Below are 20,936 nucleotides of genomic sequence, written 5' to 3' on the forward strand. Positions count from 1 at the left end.
CAATAGTGCAGATTTTCTTTCAGAGTTTGAGCCAATGTATGTGATTCCTACCTTGCATGGCCTGCAAGCTAAGAGAGACCAACAAAACTTCCAGAATTTACTTCATTTTGTTTACTCTTTAGTGCTTTTGCTTTTCTTTTTATTTTTCCAGAGTTCATCATTGTTTTCTACAACAGTGTTAAGTCTAGCATGAGTTTACTCATCTGTACTGGAAGCCATATCAACATTGAGTTTCATTGCCAGTTATTTATGATTTTTATTTAGTGTGACTTGGATCAGCCTTGGATGTCCTAATCAAATAAGGTTTCTGGACTTGAAAAAGTATGTACGGGTCCATTGAGTTGCTGAGCAGTCAGTATAACTCCCTAGATGATACTACCAGTGTACTTTCCTTCCATGTACAAACGTTATTTCAATGCTTATTAGTTAACTGAATCCTTGAACAGGTTCCCTTACAGAATGCATATATATATATATATATATATATATATATATATATATGTATATATATATATATATATTCTGTTCATAAGTTAATTATTATTATTTGCTAATGCCAAAGTTCTCTTCTTCACTCATTTGTTTATGAAACTTAATTTGGGTTGTGATAACCCATAATTGTTTGCACTTTTGTAAGGTTATATTTTATTTCTGTCCCCATGGGTTAAATGATACTTTGGAGCCAGATCTTGGCAAATGTATATGAAAAAAAATTTCCCTTGCTCTCCGCTTCTATGAAATGAGTAGGAGTTCTCATTCATGCTAGAAATATTTCACTTCAGATAGTAATAGTTTCTTTTGCTGCTTGTAAGAATTGAGCTATGTTCTAGACAACACAATGATAATTTTTCTACTTAAGCTTCATTTACAGCTCTGAATAGGGAAAGTGTCTCATCAATGTAGATGCTCCTATGAGTTCTAGGATGTAAATTAAAACAAAATATATGGCTTTGTGCAGCCCTTTCTGTGAAACTACCCAAACTTGAATGCTCATTGGGACTCTCCTCATATCTTTTTTGAATTGCCTTATTTCCAAGTTTGTGTAATAAACTAACCTTTTAGAAATGAAAATATTTATTTATCACCCTTTTTACACCAGGCATTGTGCTGGAAGCTGGATATATGGCAGTGAACATAAGGGACATAGTCCTTAACATTCCTGAAGTTTACAGTCTGGGGAAGAATAGTATGTGACTTTTTTTTCCCTTACTTGAGCAGCCTGGTTAATAGCAGGGCAATTTTCTAAGATGGGGAATACAGGAGGAGAGACATGACTGGAAGATGCAAAGTTAATACTTGGATATGCTGATTTTAAGATTCCTTTAATAGAACCAGTTGAGATCTCAAGTAGATACTGGATTCAGTAGTTTGGAGCTAGAGTGAAGTATCTGAAAATGTAACTTTTGATATTCATCATCTAAAAAATACAGAGCAACCTCTTATGAACAGGGCCCCAAACAACACAGGTAAAGTGGCCAGATTCTTAGCAGCACAAGTTAAAGACAGTGATATTAGTCAAGCTGGTCCTTCAATAGCAGTGGCCAGGAGGAGAGAGTTTTATATGGTATGTGAGGTTCATACATAAATATATAATGAAAGATGAAAAAGTGCAAAGGTCATCAGAGAGATCCAGGAAAATTTCATTGACAAAAGCATTAGTTTTATTTTATTCTTAACATCCATTTTACTCTTTATGCAGAAATGTCAGGCCCTAAAGGACAATTGAGGCCCTCAGAAATAAAACCCTTATCTTTTTATGGAATGAAAAAATTGATGCCCATGCTTTTCAGCTTTCCCATTATTTGGATAGGATTAAGAGAAGAGGAAGATAGGCTTTCATTCCACCAGTGGACATCTATTCAACCTTAGTAATCAGTATTTTGGTTCAATGAACTTGGGGTAAACAAGTTAGTCAAGAAATTTTAGGCTGTTTATAGCAAGATTTGTACACAAAAAGAAATGTGATATAGAAAACAACCAAATTGTTACTTTGTAACTTGCATTCTTAGGATACTTATTTTTAATATGGGTTTATTGTGTCCTCACTGAAAATCTTGTATCAAGTACAGAAACACTGACTTTCCATACCCACCCCACTCAACATCCGATTTTTGCTTAGAAATTTTTGTGGTTTTTCTTTGATGTGAAACACTATGGTATGGAGGAAATTTATGTGATCTCATCCTACAGAGGACTTTTAAAAACTCTAGTTTAATAAATGTGAACTATTGTTGCTCCTTATCTCTATCTCTGAATTTCTCATGTAAAAGTAAAAGTGAAAACAACTACAGTTTATTGAGAGTAGCTTGTGTTATATGCACCCTGTTAGTTATTTTGTTAATATATAATTTAATTTTCTTGGCAACCCTATGTATTAGGGAGTATTACCCTTAGTTTAAAAATGAGAATAAAATGAGACTTAGAGAGATTCAGAATTAGGTCAGTGACACAGCTAGAAGTGGTAGAATTAGGTGACATACCTTCTGCCAGTTTGCTTTTTTTTACTTCTTCAGTTGCAGTATTAACTTCTGCATCCCCACTTAATTTTGCACCAGTAGTATGTGTTTATTCTAAATTTAAAGTTCCCCTATACTTGTTTCATCTAGAAGAAAATGTAATTATATTGTAATTAAAATAATAAAAAAGTATTTCAATTCAGTTACCAATTATGATAACATAGGTATTACCATATCTTGTGTCGGGTATCAGTAGACATCCTCTTCTGATTGCTTCAGTTTTCTCATCAAAGTAAGAATCACAGTCATTAAAGTGAGGACTAAGATTTGAGGAGATACGAGGTGATGTTAAATTGCCTTATATGCCAAGAGGTGATGTGAAATTGACTGGAAGAGAGCATCTACCACGGAAACACCATGTATATGTGAGACACATGAAGGACTTGCTTGAGGTTCATGACCATGAACTTAAATTGATAGCAGTCAGTGTGGTAGTATGTTTTTCTCCAGCTATGTTCAGACACATGAGAGATTTGAAGTAGGATCCCCAACCCATGACTATAAGGACTGAGGGAGAGGAAATAAATCACCACTTGGAAAGGGCTGTAGCAGGAAGCAGTGTTCTCATGACAGAGGCAGTAGCTGCTATAGCAGGAAGGAAATGGAACCTCAGAGAATAAGTTGAGGATATAGGCAATTTTGCTGAAGATAAATTCCAGGCAGCTCAGTGGAAACATTTTGAGAGTTGAAAGAATTGGGATAGAAAGTACAGGATGTTCAAAGTCTTAGAGTGATTAAAATGCTGGAGAAGCTTTGGGACCTGAGAATTCAGAGTGGGGTGGAGCAGAAGGGTTGTCTTGTGGTGAATGACATAAACTGGGACAGAGGGCATAAGAACTAAGAAAAGGAGTACTGGTGGGCTCAAGGTGGGTAAGGCTGTGAGAGCTGAAGGTAGAGAGTATGAATGTCTGGTGCTCCTACTTCACTCCTGTGAAAGAAGGTAGGCTTCCTAGGAAGCCAATAAAAGGGGCTCGCTCTAGACCAAGTGATGGGAATGGTAAACTTACTCTGATGGCCAGGGGCTCTCGTTTGACCCCTGTTGGTGGAGTTTTAGACATCAGGGACGTTGAGTAATAGTACTAGTACATGTTATTTCCCCTGACATCTGTCAGAGGCACAAGACTTGCAGAGGCATATTCTTATTCCCTATATTTAGGACTCATTCTTGTTCCCTACTGGGGAAAGAAGGACTTACTCCACATGTATGGGACACTTCTTTACCCCTGTTGGTGGAGTTGTGAATGTTTGGGAAAGCTGGGGTATTTCTCCCAATAATTCCATATCCAGCACATATTTATCAAACATCGTGAGAGCTATATAGTACATTAGTAGTTTGAGGGGAATCAGTACATACTTGGTATCCAACCCAGGTTTCAAAGGAACTCACTGCTTCATAGGTTAAATACCTGTACTAAATAGCTATAATTCAGGTGACCATACATCCCAGTTTGCCCAAGAGTTTCCTGGTATAGGTCTCTCTGTCTGCTTAATAATCAGTAGCACCTCATTCATTCTTAAGTGTCCAAAGTTGGATGGTAAATTGCAAGATCACTCATTCATTAATAAAATAAAGAAAGTGAGAAATGCCACCAGAGAATGAAGTACTATGGATGAGATAAATCCCATAATTACAAAATTAGGGAGGGGGTGGCACTTGACCTGTATCTTGAAAGGGCCATAGAATGTGGATTTTTATAGCTGGTGCAAGGAGCATCATGGGCAAAGTCAAGAAGCAAGAGAAGCATGAACTCATGTGAGAAACAGAAACAAGTCCAGTTGGCTGGAAATTTAGAGACTATACAGAGAGTAGGAGGAAATTACCTTCGACATGTGGCTTGAGCCCAAATATTGGGGTGAGGGGAGGAATACCTAGAATAAGGAAATTTGGAATGTCTCCTGAAGCAAAGGAGAGCCAGTGACTATTTTATGCAGAAGAGGGATGTGATTAGGTTAGTGCTATAGAAGCTGGATCCTCATATTTCAAGTCTTTTAAGATTTTGGAGGCTCATCCATACCCCTTTCTGTACACTTTTGCATACAAGCATGTATTAATCTACATAAGATGCTCTTATAAGGAGGATAGGCTATAAAAACAAATTAAAAAATAATGATTGAATATATATTATATGTTTCTGTTTTTGTTGAGGCAAAAGGAAACCATGTGTCCTATCCCTGAAGTAACAATTTGATAATTAATTGTTACCACATACTGGCATATATTTCTAATCATATCATTTGGAAGGAAGGATGAAAAGGCAGGCTAGGTTATGCTCAAATATAGTATTTCCTACATCAGTAATAATTCAATTTTCTTGTTCTAATCCTTAGTTTACATTGATGAACTTGCACTATGGCAAATTCAAAATATCTAGAAAACAAAGGATGATGTTGGTAATATAAATTTTAAATCAAAGTAGCTCTGTGGTTGTTGGAAGATAAAATGTTCCTGTGGATTCAGAACAAATATTTTCCTAGGTTCATAGAGAGGAGGACTAGGAATAGGTGAGAATAGTAATGGGCCATGGGGTAATACTGTTTTGTTATTCCTCGGCCATCCTCAACTTGGGTTTTATTTAATGTCAACAACTCCCCAAATTCCTACTTTCTTCTTTTCCTCCTCCTGCATTTATTTACTGTTCATGTATAGAGAAAAGGAGAAAGTATAATAAAAGTATATGTTCCAACCTTCAAGTCCCTTCACAATCTGGTCACAATACACCTGTTCAATTGTATTGAACCTCTGTACATTCTCTGCTCATCAATCTACCTCTCCTTCCATTGGCTCAAATATTGTAACCCTTTCTCACCTTCCCTTCTTTCATTAAGGAACCCTTAGTGATTATTCCTTCTTAATTCTTTCGCTTATTCAACTCCTGTTACACTTAACTAGCACATGCATTATTAACTCTAAATAGCATATATTATACAGTATATACATTAAAAATATATTTAATTGGGCTACCGTGTATCTTTTTAGGCATACATTTCTAGATTTGTGGCACTTTAAACACAGGGATTATGCCCTAGACTTTGTGCTTCCAGTATCTAGCACTTTAGATGTTCAGTACCTGTTTCATGAGGTTACAGATGATGATGAAAGTGATGGCTTTCAAATCTCTTTGGGAATTGGTGGCTAATCTGTCACTTGTTTATTTTCTTTTATTTTGCAGGTACATTTCAAGAAGAACAGAAATGCAGGTACCAATCACTGATTCAAGGCTACATCTGCCAACAGACTGATCATGTGGTCCTCGTTCTTGACAGTTCTGATGCAATTTGGGTGATGAGGAAGTTATATCCAGTAGTATCTGTGACTGGTGGCTTCGTGGACACCTTCAGTGGTGTGAATACCCCTACTCCCTGCACCACCTCAGAGCCTGTATCTACTTTCTATTCCATTTTACCCACCAATCAAATCACCAAGGTTTGTTTCGTGGATCAGACTCCTCAAATTTTGAGACTTTTCCTTTTGGGGAATAAAAATACTTCCAAGCTTCTCTTGGCTGTATTCTACCATGAGCTCCAGAGCCCCCATGTTTTCATAGGGGAAAATTTTATCCCACCCACTCCCATTCAATCAGCTCCTTCATTGCTGAATGAGACTTTTGGTGCCAACCACTTCAACATCATGGACAACCTCTTGTATGTTGTTCTACAAGGAGAGGAGCCTATTGAAATACACTCAGGCATTTCCATTCATTTGGCCCTCACTGTGATGTTTTCAGTCCTGACAGAAAGCTGGAAAACAGTGATTCTTCACAAATTAACTGACTTTTTGCAGGTTGGCCAAGACCAAATTAGAATTATTTATGAGATGCCTGGCAATGAAAGAATCTTAAAGACCATTGCTGATGATAGGGCAAAAAGAAAACGCAATTGTCCCACTGTGGCGTGTGCCAGTCAATATAGAAGATTTGGTCAACGTAGACCTCTCATGATGGAGATGAGCTCAGATAGGATCCCACCGCCAACTTCTGTGGAAATTCTCTCAAAAGTGATGGTTATTGAAATTGGTGATATGCCAACAGTAAGGAGCACTGGACTGATTCTGCCCTTATCAAATAACAAATTACAGAATTTGGCTTACAAGGTTATCACTGCTCACCAGATTGGAGTACTAGAAAATGTTCTGAATATGACTATTGGAGCCTTACTGGTGACTCACTCAAAGGCAGACATTGGCTATGGGTAAGTACGAATTATAACAACATCCAAATGAGGGCAGGTTTCTTGGGCCTATACCGCAAGTGTCAGTCAACCACATAACATGTCTTGCTTATTATGATAGGAATAAAAATTTTAAAAGCCACTCAAATGTAAGTTCTCAATTTTTAAGTACTTGATTAAATCCACATTCTTCATGATTCCCCAGGTGTTTTAAGATGTTATGTTTTGATACCTTCAAGTAGAAAGCATGTAGAAAGAGATTTTTTCTATAGCAACTTGTTTTCAGTGCATTTATTCTTTCATTTATTCATTCATGTAAAGAATTTAAACAGTGGGCTAGGTTCTGGAGACAAAAGAACCACTTATCACAAAACCACACAACTATGACCTACTATCTTGAGCACTGAGGGAGATGGAAATAATTTTGCCTGCAGGGACTGGGGAGGAAACGTATATTTAAGAAAGTTTTGGAGGGATGACTAGGAATTTACTAGGCTAAAGCAGTGGCCCTGATTGAGTTTTATTTAGTAGGATTATGAAGCCCCTGGAAGGTTAATTTTGTGAACTGTGTAAGGCAGGGTCACCATTGCTGTCAACTATCTTTATGGCACAGTCCTGTGTCATCCCTGCAATGTACGTTGGGCTGTTATCCTGATTCTCTGCAAGCTTGTATTTTGAATTCCTCCACCAGATTGCTATCCAATACACATTACAGAAGTAAATACTCCTGAATGTTTTCCTGAGTTTAGTAAATGAAGAAGTACGTGAAGTACACAGAGAGAGAATGCATTAGTCAAGGGTTGAATTGAATAGCCCAAGTTTATCTAAGACATCAGTCATGAGTCTGACACTGTTAAGATCATAGTTCAAAGTTATAGCAGATGCAAAGTGTTGGGGGTAGAATCAGGTCTCACACAAAAGACCAACCCCTGAACAATTGACCCTGTTAGGGTCAATTCCTAAGCCCAGGTCCTTTGGGTATGGACTAATTTGTAAATAGGACCTGTGAAGATGTTACTATTAGCTAAGGTGTGGGCAAACTGAATGATGTGGGCCTTAATCCAATATAGCTGAAGTCCTTATAACAAAGAAACTAGACCCAGAAGTAGAAGCCAGAAGTCAGTGGAAATCAGAGGAGCAGACACAAGGAGAGAGAGATTGTCATATGATGGAGGAAAGCTGGAACACTACAGATTCCGGAAGAAAACAAGCCTTCCCAATATCTTGATGTTGGACTTCTAGCCTCCAAAACTATGGAAGCCAAATTCCTGTTGTTTAAGCCAACTCCTTGTGTGGTATTTGTCATGGCAGCCCTGGGAAACTAAGACACAAAGGAATTAGAAATGATATTCCAGACTGAGACAGCATGAACTTATCATGATGCTTAGGAAACAAATACACAACTAACCATCTCACAAATGCATGCTGCTTGGTTATAGTGTTTCAGGTGTGCAAACATGGATATTCCAAAAAAATCTGTCACCACCACTGGAAAAAATAGACTCAAATGCATGTACATTTTGTGTTGATATTGGGTCTCTGAAATAGGTGAAATTATTTAGGTTCTGGGATGATTTACTCAATGATTTTTTAGAATGCAAATATTCTTTTAAATTATACTGCCATTGCTGCTTTCTTATCTTAATTGTGGTGGTGGTAATAAATAAGCAATTAATATTTAATGAATAGTAATTACTTCTATAGAATCATCTCCAATGGATGTGGGATTCACTATAACTGAGGCAAAATAAAATAAAAAAAAAAGAGATGACTTCTCACTTTTGGGTATATTTGACTAATGGATTGATTGCCTTTTTATACACAGAGCAACCTATCTGAATGAAACCTTAGCCAGTGTTTTTGTATTATATCTTTGTATATATAATGGAGATATATGGTTTTCTTCCCTATTGCACATTAATATGTATGAAAGACATGAAAAGAAAATTCAATCAATTTTTTTCTCAGTTCTGGTTGATACAAAGGCCTTTGGGAATCGTTAGTTCAGAATTAAAAATTACTAATAGTGGCATGATTGCTTATAATCTAGTAAATGTTGGATATTTTTGCTAATCATCAAACCTTCACCATGTTAGTGATATTCTTACAGTAGTATGTATGAGTGTATGGAATCAGGAATCAAAAAAAAAAAAGCTAGTATTTCTTAGTTTATGTTTAAATTTATTTTCTTTCCTATTGCCTGATTTCATTTATGTCCCACTGAGGTTTTGTAAGTATATTGTATGTGTGGGTAACTAGAGAAAAAAAGAGTTAGACCATTGCCAAATTTTATCTAGATTTTATGATACTGTGTGTTCCTAATAAGTCATCATTACAAAATGACTGATTTATATATTATATATATATAAAAGACAGTGAATATTCAGCCTTTAACTAGAAGGAAAGACAAGCCAAAGAGTAGAAGCAAGAGGTATAGTAGAGGAAAATCAGCAAGGAGAATGGACCCAGCACCAGTTTGGACACACATCATCATCATTCTATCATGAAGAAGTGGGACAGCTTTAGGGAAAAGATCACTTTTATTTATGACTTACCATCCATCATAGCCATATGCTTTCACTTGTGACTCATATATTTCAGATTTAATAAAAACTTGCCTAACATCTATATTACAGCATAGATTTTCTATTGGGATGTATTATATCTCCATCTCTCTCTGTTTCTCCAGTATTTTAAGAGAGATTTTCTAGACATAAGCCAAATCTTCTGGAGATGAGGGAATGCTGCTTCTTAAGTATTTCTGAATAAATTTCTACAGTATAAGAAGCACAACGTTTTATGGAATTCAGTGAGAACTAGCAAGGTTTTGGGGGGCCCTAAGAGTTGCATGGTATGAAAACCAACCCCAAAACCCTGTACAGGCCCCAAGGCCAAGCTGTTTCTTTCAGTTTCCCCCACAGTCTACTGGGACTTCTATTGAACTTACAAGAGAAACATTGACAAGCTAATGAATTGACCTTGAGACAGCAGAAGAGTACAGGGACACAGGCCTTTCATTGAAAAGCATTGAGGATGTTCTCAGAGGTTCACTTTTGTTAATTTAATGGGGTTCTATTGCATTTCGTCAAGTTGAGACAGTATCAGGCACTTATTTTTCAAGGAAAGTGCTTCCTATTTTCAAGAATCTATCTACTTCTTTGTGGGGAGAAATTAAGTTGTCATCTACTTTTAAAGTAAGCACTGAACCCAAGTTAAGAGTATTGAAAGTCAAGGAAACCCAATTAATGCTACCATTTTTCTTGAATCTGCCTAGCCCAGTCTGCCTTTTACTCTAATTCCGTGTGCATTTTATTTTCCCATATGTCCTTCTGTCATAGTTCTTTTTCTATACTGTTTTATTTAATTTATTTTTCAGACTTTGCAAAAGCCATTCATGGAAGAAAGGGAGGATTAAAATATGCATGAAGGTTTTAATAATGTTACTTCACTTAATCGTAAAACTGTCCTGTGAGGGAACGATTATTACCCCCACTTCAACAGATAAGAATTCTGAATATCAGAGAAGTTTAGCAACTTGTCCAAGTTGGACAGCTTCTCAGTGCAACAGCTAGGTTAGATTTAGATCAATGTGACCTGTAAAATGAAGTCTTTCCTTTTGCAGTGTTGTTCAATTATTTTATCAAAGTATTACATGCTCACATTTAAAAATTAGATTGTAGTTACAGCCACTCCCTCTGCTGTCCCTCACTACTCCTTGTCTACCTCTCCAGAAGCAACTACTTTCAACACGTTTAGCTATTTCTTCTGGTTTTTAACTATATATGTTGAAATAATATGTGTATATGTTTTATTTAATCAAAAGTAAACATGTTTTCTTTGGGTAATGGTTAAAATGTACTTCCTTATGTAATTCTCTTCCCACTCTCCCTTCTGTGCCCCGATCTTTCAAAATAGGAAGTAACCAGTTCCTTTATTGTCATCTGTGAGCCTCATCCCCGTGCTCTTTGATGTATGATGCCTCCAATTTCCAGGACTTTCAGTTCTGCGGAATGAATTGACCTCTCCTGATCTTCAGCCTTCTCTAGAGGCATATGGATTTGAGTTTCCTCTGTTTGGCTCAGTCAATTTTATGAACCTTTTTTGTCTTCCCAAACTTGGTTCTCAGTTATTGTCTCCTCACTTTTCTTCTTTACCCTTGTGGTCTGCATCATTCTTATTCTTCTAAGTCGTTTCAGTGGAGTTTATAGAGGAAGCAGAGATAAACACATGTTTATCTCTGCTTTTAACTGGAGTCCTTTTCTACACACTTTTACCTGGAATTCCGGAAGGATGTATTTTATATTGCTTCCCTCCCTCTTAGTGGAAACCTGAGTTTACTCTCTTGAATGTCCTTCTCTCCTTTTTCTCTTCCCTCTCTCTCTACTGCCTCATTAATCTTCACATTAGAAAAACAGTTCTTATATAAAGTAAAATTAAATATTTGTGCATCTCTTATAGGGTGTTAACTATTAGGTTGACAAAGCTATGTGTCATTGGCAGAATGTCTAAAATAGCCTTTCAAGAATGTGCTGCCCTAATTCCAGGATGGCGGCTATGAATTTGATGCGCTAGCACTCCTGTGATTGTATGTTGTATAGCACAGTTGGCACAATTTACCTTAAAATAAGGAGACAATTCTGGATTATCCATGTGGGCCCAATCTAATCACATGAGCCCTTCAAAGAGAAGAGTTTTCTCTCACTGTGCCAGAAGATGTCGAAGAGATAAAAGTGGGAGAAGTCAATGTACTGTTGCTGCTTGAAGATGGAAAGGGCCATGTGAGAAGGAAGGCAGATGGACCCTGGATTAGAGGGCAGATTTTGGCTGGCAGCTAGCAAGAAAACAGGGACATCAGTGCTACAACTGCAGGGGAAATGAATTCCACCAAAAACCCGAATGAGTTTGGAAGTGAATTCTTCTTGAAATCCTCCAGCTAAGCAGTGAACTCAGGCAAGCCTATCTGGATTCCTGACCCATAGAAACTGGGAGATAATAAATTTGTGTATTTTAAGGAGCCAGTTTGTAATAATTTGTTATGCAACAATAAAAGACTGGCATGCTGTCTTACATAAAGCCCTTTTTTATGACTTTTCCATGAACCTTGGGTCATGAAAACAGTTATAGTTAGGGTATAGCATGGAACTGTGGGAGTTTCAAAAACCAAAAATATCTGGTTTTGTGTGTGCATGTGTATGTGTGTGTACTAATCACATTAGTGGGTTTTGAAGTCTTATTCTGCATGAGGAGCACCCTATCAAGATGACTTGGAAGAGAGGAAAACTAGGGAAGACAATAGGTGACACAAATCTATTGGCCTTCAGTCTCATTTAGCATTTTCTCTTCTGCAACCTCCCTTTGCCTTCTGGGCACCTGCTTTCCAGGAAATAGCAGTTTGGAGTATGCAAGGACAAAATCTTTCTATCGAGACAGGAGGATGTTCTTTTCAAGCTAGGCCATAGCTGGCATAATGTTAATCCCAAAAGAGATTCCTGAACTTCCAGCTTGTCTCTTTCCTCCCCAATGGCAAAATCACAGCTTTGTCTTTAAATAACATTTCTACCTCATTTTTTTCTTTTCACTACAATACAAATTCACTGCTTGGTTGAATTGGTGGATGGAAAAATTATCAGACTATTATTTCATATATGAGGCTTTGTGATAGAATGAGATGTTCTGCATAGGCAAGCTTTCCATACAGTCGAAAATTGTTCCTTTAATCACTAGCATTTTTAAAAAGCCTTCAACTCTTGTCTTAAATAAAAAAAAAAAAACAGATCACATTTTATCCTGCCTTATTAAATGGGTGATAATATAGACCATTCACATTTTTATTGATGATTCATAGTCATCATTAAAACTATCATTTATTTCATAGGCTTGTTCCTTCAGTGATGCCCTGGGGTACTATTGTCTTATTCTAAATGGCCCCAGATCCCTATGCCTTTGATTCTTGTTTTGTGGCTTATATTTTTTTCTATTTTCTTTGTGAAAAGGATGTTAATGGCAATCTATTACTGCTATTGACATAGCTGTATCCAGCATTTCCCTGCACTCATGCACATGTAGTTCTAATTCCAAAATTGATTTCTTTTCCTGAAACCATAAATCTTTGAATTCAAGATTTATAAGTACGTATGGTGAAGTCCTAGGTAAATATAATAAAGACATCTGAAGCCTACATTTCAATGTTTTTTTTATTCCCCAAATTAATTGAACAGCTATTACGTTCAAAAAATTATATGGCTCATGAGAAAATCTAGAGATTTAAAAATTAATGGAGAGGCAAAACATTCACTTGACTGTTTAATAAGAATATGCTATATTTATAATATCTACTAAATCTATGATTTATCTACTACAAAGAAATCATAAATTCAGTAAGAACCAATCTAACCATTGACCTACCTTTTTCATAAAATTAACTTGATTATATTATTATCTTTACAATGTTTATTACATGCTCAAGGCTTCAGTTCATTGTTTTATCTCCCAGAGTACCTAAACATAGTGCCACAAACAATAAATGTTCATTAAATATTTGTTTCAAATTGTGAAGTATAGCATGTTTGACTTCTACTCTTTTAATAGTCCTGTGTAACCAATATTTTGTGTTAAATCCCCTCTGGGGAAAGATCTACAGCATCCCACAACAAATGGGACTTTTGGACATTCTGTGTATGATTAAAAAAAATGCATTCAGAGTTTCCATTCTCCTATATAAGATATCTGTGCTAAATTTATTATAAAATATTATTTAAGAGACTTACCAACTAAAATACCTAGGTTTCTGTCCCCCCAATTTTTGCTTACAATTGACCTTGCTGGAAGATGTGCCATGACTATACTGTGTCTTTATATATTCTGGCACACTGCAACCTACACCTAGGGTTATGCAAATCTCAACTTGAAATGGATAATTCCAAAGAATCACAAGAGTTTAATAAGAAATATAGCATTGCAGTGGGCACATAGACAGAAGAGTGCTCCAGAACTTGCAGTTGGCCAAAAGGGATGCTGACTTTCAGGAGGCATTTAGTGATCTAAGAGTAGAAGTACATGATGAGTACTGATTTGGCATAGTGTTACAATAGTAACAGTTATTGGGTGTTTACAGTGTGCCAGGCTCAGATATTTACAGTGGGCCAGATCATCAGATATTGCTCCCCTACCAGGAATTGTCAGCCACTAGGTCATCTGGCTAGGTTTAATAGGGAGCAGAAGGACAATGAAATTTAAGTAAAATGATATATGTCAAGTAAGGAAAGTCATTCTTGTCTTATAGACTATATAGAAGAGCATTCCTGAAGGGCAGAGGTCATGGTGTTTTATTTATCTTTGTATATCTCACAGTGCCTTGAACAATGTTTTGTACATAGTAGGAAGGTCAACAGATGTTTATTAAATTCAATCGACTAGAAAACTTATTTCACTCTTGCAGATTTCAGAACCTAGAAACCCTTTTGGAATTCAAGTCTGTCCCCTCATGGCACATATAAATATTCTGCCGTATCTTCCCTATTTAAAACTATAGAGACTGAAAATGCCTAGGACACCCTGAAACTCTTAATCAAAACCTGAGGCTCTTTGCAGGAACCCAGCTTAGTACCTTTTAGGAGGAGAAGGTTGAAGAAGAAATAGGGACCACTAATCATTCCCCTCAAACACCCCTCTCCCCTGCATAACTCTTGTGCAAAGCCAGCTTTGTTTTTTATTTGTTTTCTGAGTTTGTCTTGCAAACGGAAATATCCCCCTCCTCTACAGGATGAATTTTTTGGATTTGGAAGATTAAAAAGCAAGAGTTGGAGTGGGTAGTGGTGATTGCCAAACTGGGAAATTCTGCATTCTCCTCATCTTTCAGCCTGCACTTAATACTGAAGGAAAAAAAAAAAAAATCTTTCACATACCTGACTAGGTATTGAAAGCTGTTAAATAGTGGTGAAAACTGGGGAGGTTTGGAGGGAACTCTCCTCCCCCATTTTTAAAAGTTTGGCTGTAGGTCCTTCTGCCTGCAGGCTACAGTCACATTAGCTGTTGGAAATTGGATAACGACAGCACAATGACAAATCCAGGTTGCTTGCAATAAGTTGCTAATCCCTTTGCTTTAATATCGGAGCAGCATGTAATGATGTTTGGACATCACTCCAGTTTACTGACGACCCCACTGGGGCCAGCAATAGAACCTTACAACTGTCTAACAAGGCGTCAGGTGACTCCCGTCGTCACAGCAACGGACACTGGAATCTAATCTTCCCTCCATCCCTTCTAGCACCCAATAACGCCTAGATTATATAAGTGGCCCATCACTGCTTGGTAACTTGAATCAATTAGCGTTAATTCGCACAATGCTATGATGTATTGTGATCACTTTCATTTCTGGGAAGGGGGAGAAATTGCTATAAGTCACCTAAAATGAGGTTGTCTGTGGTGCTGAGGTATTAATTGGGTGTCCATATTAAATGCAAAAGGAGCCCCATCGTGAAAGGAAAGTGGATGAGTGACTCTCTTGGCTGCTATTGACCTATCAGAAGAAGACAGTGCCCTTTTCCTTTGCTTTTATCTATTACAGTTTTCCCTATTGTGTGTCAAGTTGATGTATTATAAAAAATTCATTTGGTGACCTTTCACCCCCTCAGCAGATTAAACAATTTCACTTTGATGGCATCATTAACAGGACCCTGCATTTAATGATGATTTCTCTAAAAGGCCACGGAGATTCGATTTTAAGCTAACAGATTTATTGCACTATTATAACATATCGTAAAAAACTGTACCACCTACGGTCAGGTTTTAGGATAGAAACTGCTTAAGAGTTTATGTGGAGCTTAAAGTGGTATTACCTTGGGATATGCTGTAGCAGCAAGTCTCTGACCTCCAGTGAGATGCTGTTTACATTTAATAAGAGATGTTTGCTCACAATAAACTTTAAAGTGTGTCAGGGAAGGGTCTTTCAGCGGTTGTTCAGGCAGTTGGTTCCCATCCCTGAGTCTCTAGTCATCACTGTACTTATGTCAGCATCTCTGATGGAGTCTTTCCATTTACTGCTGGGCCACATCCCGTCTCCTAATCAAAGCATTTAAGGCATAGACTAGGGGAGAATTAAGAGCTGGTAACAAGGTTAGAATTTCCTAATCACCTGGGATCCCTAGAAGGATAGAATAAATAGCATGTATTCAAAAAATCCTATTTAAAGTGGTCCCTTGAAAAAAGGAAAGGAGCCTTAACCACTCAGGCTAAGCAAACTTACAAATGATGATTGGGCTGGTATATGTTGAATTCCCAGTGGGTGGCACTAGGTAAAGGCCAGGTAGCTGGCAGATGAGAAAGGGGTTCCTTGGGATGAAAAATCCACACTCTGCCCCCATTTCCCAGGATTCTTGGGAGAGGGAAATTGCCACCTACAGATGCACTGTATTTCCTGATCCACTGTATTTGCTCTTTGCTCTTCCACTCTTTCCTCTTTTTAGAACTAATTTTTACCTTTACTTTATATGCATCCTTCATGACAAATAAAAGTTTCTCCTTTCTTCCTCACATAGAAAAAAAATAAAGTTGACTGTAGTGGACTTAATTATTTAATTGGGAATAGAATAGGCTTATTTATTCATTTAATCAAAGCCATGTTAGATCTGGCCTAGGCTGTTTGAGGATGTCACTAAGGGATAGGCTATATTATGGTTATACATATATATATATATATATATATATATATATATATATATATATATATATAATATTTATGTACCTCCATTTAATTGTCAAATATCTATGTGTGCCTACTATGAGTAATACACAATAGGCTTAATGGAACAAGTGATTTATAATGTTCTTTTAATAAAAATGGCATGGTCATAAAAGAAACACAACTTGGAAAAAAGGTGTTTGGAGGTATCATGGATTATATATCCATTTTATTTTATTTTATTTTATATTTATTCCAATTGCATTGCTAAGTCACACCAGCAATTAATGAGCTCAAATGAGGTGAGAGGCAAGGTAACTCGTTCCAGCTCCAGCCCTTGGTCATACACCTAGTAGTTGTAACTTTTGGCAAGTTCCGTAAACCTCTCAGCTTCTTCATACCTAATGTGGGATTATATGAGTGTCATTTTAAAGATGAAAGGAGTTAATACATGAAAAGTTTAGAATATTTCCTGGTACATGGTAAATGCTGAGTAAATATTAAGTATTATTCTTGCAGGTGGATTCATGCAATTAAAATAAATTTATCAATTTATTATACAGTTATGGAACCTACTTAGTGCAAGGTACTGTGTGGAGAATATCAAAATGAAAATGTTGTTCTGAGGATTAAATGAGCCATTACATGTAAAACATAGGCATGCTGGCCCTCTCATCATTACTTCTCAACTCAGTGATGTCATGTTGGTAACATGGATTTGCCTATGGTGGGAGTATTTATACCACAGAAATTGGAAAATACTAAAAATCAGTGTCTTTTCATTGGAGAGCTGATTTATCAGCATGCTACTGAATAAGCCTCTGCCCTCTCAGTATTTTAGTCTAAGTTCCCTCATTGAGGCTCTTTCTGGCAGACCTTAATAAACAGTAATGAAATTTAAATTCATAATTTATATTTCTCCCTACCCCCAATTCATCCTTTGTTATGGCTAAGAATATTTCTCAAAATCCATATGTAATTATTGAGGCAGGGCAAGATGGTGGCATAGGGAGGTACAGAATTTAGTTAGTTCTCTGGAACATCTAGCCAGGAACAATTAGTAAATAGTATGGAACAACTGTTGGGGAACATTTGTGACCAGTCACACATCGTACACCAGTCTGGAACGGGTGGAACAGCTAAGAGCGCAGCATAAGAACCTGTTAAGTAAAGCTCCCCAAACTGCGGAGCTGGCGCCCCTTCCCCACTGGCATGGCAGGATGAGCTGAAACACTTCCCTGTAGAAAAAAGAAGCAGTCTTATAGGAGGAAGGGAAGGTAGCTCAACCAAGCTCCAACTGTGGTTTTAGTTAATGAATGTGGACTACAGAATACAAGCTATGAGCACAGATAAACCTGGAGCAAGCAGGAAAGGAACCTAAGGTTTCTCCTAGCAGAGAGGACACAGGGCTGATGGAAAAAAAAGTACATAAATAGATAAACACAGAGGCTTTGGAGTTGGCTGAGCTCAGAATACTGAAAAAAGGCTATGTGCCAAGAAAGGGGCACATAGAACTGGGCACCACCTCTGGTTCTTGACTGGTAATTGAGGGGCTGGGGACTGGCTCTGCAAAAGGGATTTCTTTCTTTTTTACTTTTTTTTCTCATGCTAAGTAATTGACTAGAGAAAGCCACAGACATTTTCACCTCTCAGCACTGACCCAGGCAAGGGTGGAGTTAAGATAGAGAGACAAAGGAAGAAGTCAAATGTAGGAGATAAATCTCTGAAGGGCTTATCTTCCCTAATAAAAGGAGGAGGCGGGGCCCAGCCCAAGTGGCTGCCCTCCTTCAGAGAACTCAGGCCATAGGACCTGGGGGTGGGGGGAGAAACAGAAACAGCTCAAGCTTGGCTTCTGACACTCTCAGCCCCTGGTAGGGACACAATCTGCTGAGAATTAAAGGCAAGACACCTCTTTATGATGGTGGAGCACTTCAGGCTGACAAGCACCACCTGCTGGGCAGGATAGGAAAGGCACAGTGTCTAGAGGACTCACAAGAAAGCCTGACAATCTGCTGGGTCTTATACTCAGGGAAACCTGATACAGATTACAACTTCCTGAGACCAGGGCCCATCCAGTCTGGGAAAATCTGATCGGAGTAATCAAGGAAACCAGATGCCTGGACAACCAAAAATTACAAATCATACTAGAAAAAGTAAAGATATGGCCCAGTCAAAGGAACAAGCTTACACTTCAAATGAGATACAGGAGTTGAAACAATTAATTAAAGATGTTCAAACAAATATGCTAAATCAATTCAAAAATCAAATTAATGAGTTGAGGGAAGATATGGCAAAAGAGACAAAAGCTATAAAGAAGATATTGGGTGAACATAAGGAAGAACTTGAAAGTTTGAAAAAACAATTGACAGAACTTCAGGAAATGAAAGGCACAATAGAAGAGGTGAAACACAGAGCAGAGACATACAACAGCAGATTTGAAGAGGCAAAAGAAAGTATTCAGGAACTGAAGGACAGACCATCTGAAATCCTACACATAAAAGAACAGGTAGGGAAAAGAATGGAAAAATATGAGCAGGGTCTCAGGGAATTGGATGATAACACGAAGCACATGAATATACATGTCATGGGTGTCCCAGAAGAAGAGAATGGAAAAAGGGGAGAAACAATAATGGAGAAAATAATCACTGAAAATTTCCTATGTCTTATAAAAGACATAAAACTGCAGATCCAAGAATCACAGTGTGCCCCAAACAGAATAGATCCAAATAGACCTACCCCAAGACACTTAATAATCAGATTATCAAATTTCAAAGGCAAAGAAAGAATTCTGAAAGCAGAAAAATAAAAGTGATTCATCACATACAAAGGAAGCTCAATAAGACTGTGTGCAGATTTCTCAGTAGAAACCATGGAGGTGAGAAGGCAGTGGCATGATATATTTAAGATACTGAAAAAGAACAACTGCCAATCAAGAATTATATATCTGGCAAAACTGTCATTCAAAAATGAGGGAGAGTTTAAAACATTTTCAGACAAACAGACACTGAGAGGCTTTGTGAACCAGAGACCTTCTCTACAGGAAATACTAAAGTGAGCACTACAGGTAGATAGGAAAAGACAAGAGAGAGAGGTTTGGATAAGAGAGTAGAAATGAAGACTATCATGAGAGTAAAAGAGAGGGAAAATAAAATAAAAATATGTAACATATAAATTCCAAAAGTCAAAATGTATACGGTAGACATTACATTGAGCAAAATTAGCCAGAAACAAAAGGATGGGTACTCTATAGACTCGCTAATATGAACTAACATTGATGAGAAAAATTTGAGAGTGATAGCTGAGAACACAGGTTATCAGAAGATAGAAAGTGGTTAGAAATTGGGATTTGATGCTGGAGGAGTACAGAAGTTTCAACAGAATTGATTGTATAGATCCAGAAATGGATAGCTAAATACTGTGTGATGGTAGCAAAATATTGTAAGTACTCTGAAGAAAGATGAGCGTGAAAGAGGAAGGCTAGGAGCATGATGACACCAGAATGAAAGATAGAAGATAAAGACTGGGATTGTATAACTCAGTGAAATCTACAGTGGTCAATGATGGTGATTAAGTGTACAAATATAAGAATGTTTATAAAAGAGGGAGAACAAATGTCAGCATTGCAAGGTGTTCTAGTTTGCTAATGTTGCCAGATTGCAAAACACCAGAAATGGATTGGCTTTTATAAAAGGGGGTTTATTTGGTTTATTTGGTTACACAGTTGCAGCCTTAATGCCGTAAAGTGTCCAAGGTAATGCATTAACAATTGGGTACCTTCACTGGAGGATGGCCAGTGCTGTCTGGAAAACCTCTGTTAGCTGGGTGTCTACTCCAGAGTTCCAGTTTCAAAATGACTTTCTCCCAGGATGCTCCTCTCTACGCTGCTTTTCCTCAAAAATGTCACTTTTAGTTGCTCTTGGGGCACTTTTTCTCTCTTAGCTTCTCTGGAGCAAAAGTCTGCATTCAACAGCCATCTTCAAACTGCCTCTCATCTGCAGCTCCTTTCTTCTCAGCTCCTGTGTGTTCTTCAAAGTGTCCCTCTTGGCTGTAGCAAGTTCGCTTCTTCTGTCTGAGCTTATATAGTGCTCTAGTAAACTAATCAAGGCCCAGGCTGAATGGGTGGGGCCACACCTTCATGGAAACTATCCAGTCAGAGTTATCACCCATATTTGGGTGGGGTACATTTCCATGAAAACAACCTAATCCAAACGTTCCAACTTAATCCCCACTAATATGTCTGCCCCCACAAGATTTCATCAAAGAACATGGCTTTTTCTGGGGGACATAATATATACAAACTGGCACACAAGGTGTTGAAAATTGGATCGTCTAGGGGAAAAATAAAATCTATGCAAAATAAAGTCTATAGTTAACTGTAACATTGTAAGATGCTTCCATGAATTGTAAAAAAAGCAATATACCAAAGCTAAATGTCTATAAGAGGTTATAAGGGAGTGATATGGGATTCTTGGTGGTGGTGGTGTTGTCTGACCTTTTCATTGTATTTTACTTTATTTTAATTTTTCTTCAATCTTCTATATTTTATTCTTCATTTTTTTTCTCCTTTCCTCTTT

General features: G+C 37.4%; 1 protein-coding gene across 8 annotated transcripts in view; it reads left to right on the top strand.

The window, feature by feature from the left end:
- The window catches only part of PKHD1 (PKHD1 ciliary IPT domain containing fibrocystin/polyductin), a 473,530-nt gene that overhangs the window by 408,178 nt on the left and 44,416 nt on the right, over positions 1 to 20,936 (top strand). For all 8 annotated transcript variants that reach the window (XM_037842918.1, XM_037842911.1, XM_037842917.1 and 5 more), the window contains one exon: positions 5,687 to 6,704. In XM_037842918.1, coding sequence (XP_037698846.1) covers positions 5,687 to 6,704 — 1,018 coding nt within the window. The remainder of the gene's footprint in view (positions 1 to 5,686; positions 6,705 to 20,936) is intronic.

Source organism: Choloepus didactylus, chromosome 7 (assembly GCF_015220235.1).
Source record: "Choloepus didactylus isolate mChoDid1 chromosome 7, mChoDid1.pri, whole genome shotgun sequence".
NCBI classification, from domain to species: Eukaryota; Metazoa; Chordata; class Mammalia; order Pilosa; family Megalonychidae; genus Choloepus; species Choloepus didactylus.